The sequence below is a fragment of the Teleopsis dalmanni genome, chromosome 2 (genome assembly GCF_002237135.1).
Source record: "Teleopsis dalmanni isolate 2A chromosome 2, ASM223713v2, whole genome shotgun sequence".
NCBI classification, from domain to species: Eukaryota; Metazoa; Arthropoda; class Insecta; order Diptera; family Diopsidae; genus Teleopsis; species Teleopsis dalmanni.
Genome location: NC_051847.1, coordinates 113226276 through 113236822, shown reverse-complemented (window position 1 = coordinate 113236822; position 10547 = coordinate 113226276). Strand labels below are relative to the sequence as shown.

The following is a 10547-nucleotide window of genomic DNA, read 5'->3' as shown; positions in this document are numbered from 1 at the left end:
CAGAATTCAAAAATTTCATAAGTTTAAAAATTGGAAAAAAGAAAAGTTTTAGTGTTTTATTTTGAAATATTCAACATTTTTTCCATTCCTCTTAATTTTGTACTCATTTTAATTTTCAATCTATGTTAATTATATATTTTTATACAAAATGAAATTTGCTTGCATTATGCTTTTTTTGCTATTTGTGAAAACATAACACTTAACAGATTGCAACCGTTATGCCAATGCCTGGCGTAGCCAATATAGGCCAGCATGCATTTTTTTGCCACACTTGCGATTTAGTAAAAGACATTTCCACAGTGCTTATGGGCCGTCATGGAATTTCATCAAAACTTCTAAAATTTATTGAATAGTCCACTGATGTCCTCACGACTATTAAGACAATAGTCCAATAGACAATAAGACCACAAAATTGTAAACCTTTTAGCTAACGATGAAGAGTTTACTAAATTACATTTATCTTAACGATGATAATTTCTTTTAAGGCCTGAACCTGTTGAGTTACACCAATCGCTTGCTTTTCTGTAACTTTGTCTTAAGTGGCGCACTTTAAACCGCAACATATTCCAAATTGCGCTAATATTTTTTCTTGCTACAAGTTTCCTTTAAAATATTTGCGCTGTTGGAGTCTAATACAATAAAAAAATAAATAAACTCGATAGACAAATATATAACATATATGTTACTTCAAAACCTTCTGTATCCTCAAGAAAACATGGAATGAGATTTACCTCATTATTGGTCCACTTTTTGTTGCCGCATTTTCGATATGCAGATTTTGTCCAGAAGTTACGATATTTTTGGACGTAAAATAGATACAAAATCAAACAATCAAGTAGATAGTATCATTCGCAATAAGGTCTTGAAAACTTGAAACTAAATATGCAAGAGGTAATTAGTGTTGAAAATATGGTCTTAAACAAAGAATACCTACTGATCACATGTAAAAGTAATTGGCCATCGCAGTATAAATATCAGCTGTGTTTGTTTGCAAAATTTTGTTTTGATTTATGTAAGTAATTTTGCTGCTAAAAGAATAATTGAAAAAATTTCAAATGTAAAAAATATATAATCTACTGATATGTCAGAATTTTTAAATATCAGTTTTTGCTTATTATTTGCTTTAAAACTTAACTTAAACTCTATAGTAATTAAATGAAAATTGCAGATTTTAATAGAAAAATCGAATCACAGTGAAAACACCTCTTCTTCTTCCTTCTTAGTCCAGTTCAAGTGTATTAAGCACGGGAGATGAAGTGCATCAGCATGGACATAATACTGGAAATTTTGTTATTTAAATTTGCATAATATCAATTTTAAAAATAAAGATAAAGCGTTAATTTTCCGCCAAACTCTATGTTTTCACTTGTTGTTTTGTTTATATATTTTATTGCATAGTGTCATGTTAAAATCGCATTTCCAATGACTTTTTTCATACAATACGTTCTACTTTTATTTTTTATACACTTTCCACATTGAACCAGAATGTGAACCATATAAATTGCTGGTATGTCCCATTGTTATTGTATTGCATATAAATTGAACGGATTATTGTTGGGTGAAATGCAACTATTGTTTACTGAAACACGTCTAATATATTAAAAAAAAAGCAACAACTGTCAAAATGAAAACCCTTAATGATAATGTAGACGTTTGACATTTGGGAATCAACTTTAGCAAAGTTCATTAAAAAACGTTCGAAATGTAAACATGATATAATAATTAGTACTTTAAGCTTTAAATTTACAGAAATGGCAACTCTATATGTGAAATACGAATCCCGGTGCCACATTGCGGAATATTGGTTAATTATAAAAAAATTTCATCAGACTTGTTTATTTACTTATAAACAATATTGGATTCAGATTTGATTAAACACTGAAGTGAAATGGCAGAATTGGACATAATAACTAAATTTCGGTCTCTTGGGATGAGTGAACAAAAAGCCAAAGAAACAATTAAAAATGCTAACATTGCAAACAATTTGGAATTGGCATTAACGCATATCAAAAATAAAAAACTTGATGATGGAGTTGGCATGCTGCTTTACCATATGGCTTCAAAATTAAAACCACAAATAATCCACGAATTGCCATTTCTCGTTGATTATATAGTCGATCGTAAATTGGATACGACTACACGTATTGATGCAGCTTTGGATTATTTACTTCAATATGTACAGAAAAAAGATATAGCCGTAAATATCGTGGAGTTTGAACGGGCATGCGGTGTTGGCGTAGAAGTTACACCGGAAGAAATTGAACGCATTGTTCAAGAAAAAATTAAACTGCATAAGGACTCATTGCTCTCTCAACGTTATCATTTTAATTCATTTAAAATTATGCAAGAAGTACGTACTGAATTAAAATGGGCCGATGCCAAATCCATAAAAGCTGCTATCGATGTCGAAATTTTTGATTTACTTGGACCAAAAACCGAAGATGATTTAAAACCGCTGGTAAAAGCAGATAAAAAAAAGGAAAAACTTAAACAAGTAACAAGTAATGGCACAACAGGTTGAAACTTGAATTTGTGTTAGTTAATATCCGTTATAATTACTTTCATTTTAGGTAATAAAGTTATTACAAGTGAAGTTACTACAGCCGTTGAACCTGAAAGTAAAACAACAGACGGGGCCCGCACTATTGCCGAACTGATGAAAACTAAAGTACATTTTCATGCTACTGGTGAAAATTACAAAACAGATGGATACGTAGTTACTGAAAATACTGAACGCCTACTAAAAGAGCATTTACTTCAAACTAATGGCAAAGTACATACGCGTTTTCCTCCAGAACCGAACGGTATTTTACACATTGGCCATGCTAAAGCTATAAACATCAATTTTGGTTATGCTGCTTCACAGGGTGGTGTTTGTTATTTACGTTACGACGATACAAACCCCGAAAAGGAAGAAGAAAAATTCTTTATCGGCATTAAAGCTATGGTGGAATGGCTAGGTTACAAGCCATATAAAATTACTCATTCATCTGATTATTTCCAACAGTTATATGAATGGGCTGTGATTTTGATACAAAAAGGATTGGCATATGTATGCCATCAAACGGCGGATGATATGAAAGGATTCAACGTGAAACCTAGTGATTGGCGGGACCGATCTGTTTCAGAATCATTACAACTTTTTGAAGACATGAAAAATGGTAAAATTGAAGAAGGCGCCGCTACTTTACGCCTTAAAGTAACTTTAGAAGAAGGCAAAATGGACCCCGTTGCTTATCGTATTAAATTTATACCTCACCATCGAACAGGCAACAAATGGTGAAATAATGTACAAAATTATTAAACCTATTTTTTAATTATTATTTTTTTGCAGGTGTATTTATCCGACATATGATTATACTCACTGCCTATGTGATTCAATTGAAAATATCACGCATTCGCTGTGTACAAAGGAATTTCAATCCCGTCGTTCGTCTTACTATTGGCTTTGCAATGCTCTAGAAATTTATTGTCCGGTACAATGGGAATATGGGCGTTTGAATATGAATTACGCTTTAGTATCGAAACGAAAAATTGCTAAACTTATAACTGAGCAGATCGTAAACGATTGGGATGATCCTCGCTTATTTACTTTAACAGCGCTGCATCGACGGGGTTTTCCAGCCGATGCCATCAATAATTTCTGTGCTCAAATGGGTGTAACCGGTGCTCAAATATCTGTTGATCCTTCTATGTTAGAAGCAGCTGTTCGTGATGTGCTAAATGTAACAGCACCAAGACGTTTAGTCGTACTGGAGCCACTGAAAGTTACTATAACGAATTTTCCACATAAGGCTCCGATTGAGTTAGAAATACCAAATTTCCCACAAAATCCCGAAAAAGGAACTCATAAAATTCTACTCGATCGCGTTATTTATATCGAACAAAGCGATTTTAAAATACTGCCAGAAAAAGGTTATCGCCGTTTATCTCCCGAACAGAACGTTGGTTTGAGACATGCTGGATTAGTTATATCGGTTAAAGAAGTAAAGAAAGATGTTGACGGAGCTATACTTGAACTTATATGTGAATGTCAGCCCACAGAAAAAGCCGAAAAACCAAAAGCTTTTATACAATGGGTATCCCAACCGATAGTATTAGAAGTACGTCTTTACGAAATGCTTTTTAAGCATAAAAATCCTGAAGATCCAAACGAAGTACCTGGTGGATTTTTATCTGATATAAATGAAAAATCTATGACTGTGTTGTGGGCTATGGCTGATCAAGTATTAGGAAAAGTGAGAGTTTATGAAAAATATCAATTTGAACGAATTGGCTTTTTTTCTGTTGATCCCGATACAAATAATGAACGCATTGTATTTAATCGTACAGTTGGTTTGAAAGAAGATGCAGGTAAAAAATAACAATTTTTTCTATACTATGTTTTAAACAAACTCGCTAATAAAGATTTTGTAAGTAGAGAAAATGAGTATCATTGAAATACACATATATAAAAATGTACAAAGGCTTAATTATTATTCAAATATTTCGCTCTAAGCAAGGTACCAAAAATAACCTTTAATATTTCAAAATGTCAACGACACGATGTTAAAAAAGATATCAAAAAAATTACATTGTTTAATTTTTTATATCTTTAAATTGTACACATAATTCTTAATTAGTATAAATAAATTGTCAAAGAATGAACTTATAAATTCCTCAAACAGCCTTAAATATGCGTGTGTTTACTTTATATACAAATCAATTTGATAAAAATAGATTTGAAGATCTCTTCGCCACTCAGAAACATTCTGCAATTAGACACGCAATAGACTGGCACAACAAAGTCTAAATTAGGTTGGTATTCTTTCGGGCAACAAATCACTTTTTTATCACTCAGATTGATTAAAAATCAATCTAAATTCCATACGTTCAATTTTAACTTAAACGAATTTTGCTGAAGTTATTGTTCAGATATAATTTTATATCAACGGATAGTCGGAGTTGAATACTAGAAACGTACAATCCCGGCAAGTAAAAGCAAGCGTTATTAAAATAATCATTGCAGCTTTCAATTGAGTTATATAGTTAAATGTCGAGTTTTTCAAAAATTTCTATGTATTTCGTATAAAAATGTTAGGTTTGTTAGGAATTCTACTTCTTCCCTTCAACCATTATGATATGATAACCAAACTTAGTTTTAATTGGTGGATCAGTGTAAACAGGATTATTAACTGTAGAAATAGGTAAAGCAAATGCCGCATCTTGAAAGGGACCAACCATAGCACCACGTATTTGCCACCCCAAGTCTCCACCTTGCCTTGCTTTGTCTTCACTATAAGCTGCTGCAACCTCTGGAAATTTTTGACCAGCCTTTAGCTTTTCCATTGCTTCCATTATTTTTCCCTGTTTTTCACATAAAATATGCCTTACTTTAACCGCGTTGCCTCCTTTTTTTTCTTTACCTTTAAATCAAAATATTAATAACAAAATACTGCACGAAACTGTATGATTACCTTTTTCATCTGAACCACCTGATGCAGCACCTTTTTTACTACCACCGGCAGCTTTATTGTCCTTTCCCTTTGCATCCTTCTTTGGTGGCATATTATAATTTAAAACTAGGTTTTTAAATATATACTCTACATATATTCAAGATAATAATGCAAAATGTCAAAATATTTACACCTAAAACATATGTTAAACCGACATACACGGTCCAACATGATGTTAGGGACAAAATTTTGTTTGATAATTACTTTTGTAATCGTGGACCGTGTAATAGAAATTATACATGTTTATTGTATTCAAGAAAATTATAACACAATACGGAAAATGTGAAATTGAAATAATAAAATGTAGATGTAAATACAAATAGGAGTTATATACAGAATTATAACCAAAAGTTCATTTGAACTACTATTTAGGACGTGTGCGAGTTAGACTAAGGTCGTGTGCGAGTTAGGTTAAGTTGATGCTAAACCAAATGGGAGATTTTTTGGGATTTTTTGCACTGCACACATTTAGCCATTTATCAACACGTATCGACACATCACTACATTACCGGCTGAACTTAGAATTTCCCTCATTTAGAACGCAATTTAGCCTAACTCGCACACGACCTAAGTTGCGTTCTAAATGAGGGAAATTCTAAGATGAGCCGATAATGTAGTGATGTGTCGATACGTGCTGATAAATGGCTAAATGTGTGCAGTGCAAAAAATCCCAAAAAATCTCCCATTTGGTTTAGCATCAACTTAGCCTAACTCGCACACGACCTTAATAGTATATTTATGGCAGTTCTGTATTGTGACCGATAATATGAAATGTTGTTTTATTTTTAATTTGCCATTCACTTTAAATTCAAATAGAAATTTTTTAACATTAAAAATATGCAAAAATAATTGACTATATACTAAAAATAAAATTGCTAAATTCCTATAAGATTATACATAATAAAAAATAACAATAAAATTAAAATCGAAATTAACAAATAATGTGCTAAATATAAGCTCAATTTTAATTTTTAATTGACTTGCCGATTTTTGAGCCGAACTATTAAAAAATGCAAATTTATGCTGTTTTCGATCAGTAAATCTGAGGCAACTTTTTCAATCGAGATTCACTGTAAATGCAATTTTCATTTTCGATCGGTTAATCTTGAGCGAAATGTATAACACCCTAAATTAATGTATAGTATTCTACATATTTTGCCAGAGTAGCAAAATCACCCCTCAATTACAAAAATGTAAGGTTACGAAAACGTCATTAATGACTAGTCACAGAAAAACTACAAAAACTTTTGTAATTTTAGTTAATCAGAGATTTAGGTCGTGTGCGAGTTAGGCTAAGGACGTGTGCGAGTTAGGCTAAGTTGATGCTAAACCAAATGGGAAATTTTTTGGGATTTTTTGCACTGCACACATTTAGCCATTTATCAACACATACCGACACATCACTACATTATCGGCACAACTTAGAATTTCCCTCATTTAGAACGCAACTTAGCCTAACTCGCACACGACCTAAGTTGCGTTCTAAATGAGGGAAATTCTAAGTTGTGCCGATAATGTAGTGATGTGACGATACGTGTTGATAAATGGCTAAATGTGTGCAGTGCAAAACATCCTAAAAAATCTCCCTTTTGGTTTAGCATCAACTTAGCCTAACTCGCACACGACCTTAGTATCCGAAGTAAAAATATTGAATGGATTAAAAAAAAAGAAAAGTACAAGTTTGAAACTTTTATCTATAGTATATCAGTATATCACATTTCCATGGTATGTTAGACCGGCTCAATTTGTGTTTATCATTGCCATGAAGACTTTTCTTTTGGTGAGATCGGTTAACTACATCTTTGCATTTCGGGAACCAAGCAATGACTAATGCTGTACAATTTTATATATATTTCTTGTTTTTTTTTAATGAACGGCATTAAATACAAAGTCTTTTTTATTTAAACAAAACTTGTAAATATTTGTTTATGTTGCTTTATTCTACCTCAATTTGTTATAACTAATGTTATTACATATTTATTTGCTAAAAGTAAAGTTCACTTCAATTTTATCTAATAATTACTATGACAGAAAGATCATATATTTTTAATTATTGTTAATATTGCTATGGCTTAACATACCGTCAGGCATGCTAATATGCAAAATTGTTGCTTGTATGGTCCAATCAGCTTTTTTCAGTACATCCACAAATACATTTTTATGGCCATATGCGAGTTCGAGTAAATTGATGGTAAATTGAATGAAATAGTAAATTATGTCGGTATGGCAGCGAATGTTGGTATTTACCAAAATTTCGGGTATGGTAAATTAGATATGTGGTAAATTAGGTGTTATCATTGTAAAAATTTAAAAATTTTTAACCAAAAATAAAAAATACGTGCAATAAATAAATAAATAGTTACATAAGTGCAGTGCTAAAAATACCTAGAAAATTTCAATTTATTTTACCTTAATTTACTCGAACTCGCACACGGCCTATATAGTGGTTTTAATCACTTGAGCAGCGAGGCTTACTCTAAATTCATAATATGCATTCACGATATTTCAATTTAGCAAATTAACATAAAATTTACATATTAGCGCGAATATTCTAAGTAAAAATTATAAAAAGTTCTACTATTAATCATACTAACCAAACTAAACATCCAATAATAATATATACTTAAAAATCCAAACGGTTTTGTAGCAGTTTCGTTCTGCTAAAAAATAATTCGTTATATAATAATTCGGTATAGCTTTTTTTAAAATATTGACATATATTAACACAAGAAAATATATTTACTTAACATAAACATATAAACATATTAAATTTATTTTAACGCCGTGGCAACACTAAATCTCATACTCGTACTTGACTGCCATATTTTTTTCACATCATAGTCAAGCCTTTTCATTCTTACCAGCAGGTAGACGATACAAAGAAATAAGTGGTGTTTGTCGTTCCTTTCAGTCTTGAATCTAGAAACGACAGCTTCAAGTATAATTTGTGAGTGAAATTTTCTGTAAAAATTATAAATAATTAAGGATTTATAAATTAATATTGTCTCATCTATTCAAATAATAATTAGCTTAAGTCTGCAGCGCAGATTACTATACGACAATAAAATATCTGAAATATTAAAGTAAAATGCCTAAGAATAAAGGTAAAGGAGGAAAAAATCGTCGTCGTGGAAAGAATGAAAATGAATTTGAAAAACGTGAGTTGATTTTCAAGGAGGATCAACAGGAGTATGCACAGGTCACAAAGATGTTGGGAAATGGTCGCTTGGAGGCTATGTGCTTTGATGGTGTCAAACGTCTTTGCCACATTCGGGGGAAACTCAGAAAGAAGGTAAGTTTTATTCCAAGAGCTCTAACCTGAGTTAATATACTTGGGTATGTGGGTGTGTATGTTCGTGCGTAATGTAAACTAATTCACATGTGAATGCTTTGAGAAGATTTGACAATTACATTATTATTTTTTTTATACCTTTCTAAATGAAATATGAATGATAAAAGTAACTGCTTCATTTTATAACAAATTTTACTAAATTATATGAACAACAATACTTTTAATTAACTTACTTTCCTGCATGTTGTGTACATGTTTGTAACAAAGAAATATTGCAATTCATTATATACAACGTACGACATTATTGCTTGAAAGCATAGTATGTGTACATAATATTTAAAAATAAATATGAATTAATTAAACAGTAAATGATGATAAGTAAAACTACCAAATATTTTGCAAATTATGTTAATTGCTATATTGAGTAAAATCAATATAATGAATGTTTTTTTAGTACCTAACGAATATTATTTTCACCTTATGAAGCCTGAAAGCGCTAAACTATTTGCTTTTAAGTAGCAATATTTTTATATAAAAATATTTGCAGCAGCAATTAAGTATACATAAATAGCATCAAAGAATCAAGATCACTTCGGAGTAGTTTTCACTACCTGAAACTATATCAACAATTTAAAGAAAATGCTGTATACATATTTTTTTGGAGAACAAGGAATATGCCAATATTTCTTACTAATACAAATTGTTGTATTCTAAATGATCCTTCCGTTTCTTACTCCAAATAACATACATCCCTGCTATATAATTAATTTATTACAATAAATTTTTAACAAAGGAATATTTACTATGTACAGGTTTGGATAAATCAAGGTGACATAATTTTAGTTGGTTTACGTGACTATCAAGACTCAAAAGCTGACGTCATCCTAAAGTACACACCTGATGAAGCCAGGAATTTGAAAACATACGGCGAGTTCCCAGAATCAGTGCGTATTAACGACACAGTCACGTTCGTTGAAGATGGCTTTGATGAAGATATTGAATTTGGTGATGAGATAAGTTCAGAAGATGACGCTGACTCAGTAGATAATATCTGATTAACAGCAATCAATAAAATAACTACTAATGAAGAAGAAATCACTTAAACAAAATATATACCATTTAGTTAAAAAATTCCTTTCTACGTCATTGGAACAAATCCATTTTAAGCTACGAATTTCGAACAGTGTTAATTGATTGCAAAAAAAATTACATTTCTAAAGGAACATGAAACAGTTTAATAAAAAAAAAGCAATAATATATTTAATAAAACAGCCATAGTAATAACTATAAATTTTTTCAATTTTATTGTAATACATCATAACTCCGAAAAATGCAAAAGTAAATCAATCTAAATATAAAATTTTTAAAAAATGTTTTAATGAAATTCAAATTATTAAATATTAGAAACATAAATCAAAGCTGTAGTTATAAACAAAATTATCGTTACAAAATGTATAAGTTAAACGAATTATTCGGTTATATGTATAGGAGTCTATAATTTATGTAGAGTTATAGCTATTAGATGCATAGTTCTAATACATTATAAATACATTATCTGTTAAAATAATGATCGTCTATTCTCTATAACTCCAGCATAAGCTAATATTTACTCCCTCATATCCACTAAAAAGTATGTTTTTGTTAATTTTAGTTTAGGTAAACAGTTGAAGATTATTATTTCTTTTCTTATATTATAAATTATTTTTATTGTAAAAAAAAATATATATATACATAAATATTAATAAATTAAAGTAAAAGGA

General features: G+C 30.6%; 3 protein-coding genes and 1 long non-coding RNA gene across 6 annotated transcripts; 2 read left to right on the top strand and 2 right to left on the bottom strand.

Moving 5' to 3' along the window:
* Positions 1-74: 74 nt before the first annotated feature.
* LOC119686117 lies at positions 75-1034 on the bottom strand. Its single transcript, XR_005252876.1, has 3 exons — positions 935-1034; positions 687-876; positions 75-629 (listed from the first exon to the last, which is right to left on the bottom strand). It is a non-coding gene; the product is annotated as an uncharacterized LOC119686117 (long non-coding RNA).
* Positions 1035-1676: 642 nt separating this feature from the next.
* On the top strand, positions 1677-4454 carry LOC119686116 (probable glutamine--tRNA ligase). Of its 2 annotated transcripts, none has more exons than XM_038100583.1 (3): positions 1677-2501; positions 2571-3279; positions 3335-4454. In XM_038100583.1, the coding sequence occupies exons 1-3, from the start codon at positions 1889-1891 to the stop codon at positions 4362-4364; spliced, it is 2352 nt and encodes a 783-aa protein (XP_037956511.1). In that variant the 5' UTR covers positions 1677-1888; the 3' UTR covers positions 4365-4454. The 2 variants fall into 2 exon arrangements, with proteins under 2 accessions (XP_037956511.1, XP_037956510.1); XM_038100582.1 differs by having other exon boundaries at positions 1683-2516.
* Positions 4455-5035: 581 nt separating this feature from the next.
* Positions 5036-5620, bottom strand: LOC119686114 (peptidyl-prolyl cis-trans isomerase NIMA-interacting 4). The gene is made up of 2 exons (XM_038100580.1): positions 5457-5620; positions 5036-5405 (listed from the first exon to the last, which is right to left on the bottom strand). Exons 1-2 carry the CDS (start codon positions 5545-5547, stop codon positions 5095-5097), a joined length of 402 nt encoding a protein of 133 aa, XP_037956508.1. The 5' UTR covers positions 5548-5620; the 3' UTR covers positions 5036-5094.
* Positions 5621-8319: 2699 nt separating this feature from the next.
* On the top strand, positions 8320-10547 carry LOC119686113 (eukaryotic translation initiation factor 1A, X-chromosomal). Of its 2 annotated transcripts, XM_038100578.1 has the most exons (3): positions 8320-8442; positions 8525-8787; positions 9600-10547. In XM_038100578.1, the coding sequence occupies exons 2-3, from the start codon at positions 8584-8586 to the stop codon at positions 9840-9842; spliced, it is 447 nt and encodes a 148-aa protein (XP_037956506.1). In that variant the 5' UTR covers positions 8320-8442; positions 8525-8583; the 3' UTR covers positions 9843-10547. The 2 variants fall into 2 exon arrangements, with proteins under 2 accessions (XP_037956506.1, XP_037956507.1); XM_038100579.1 differs by having other exon boundaries at positions 8320-8787.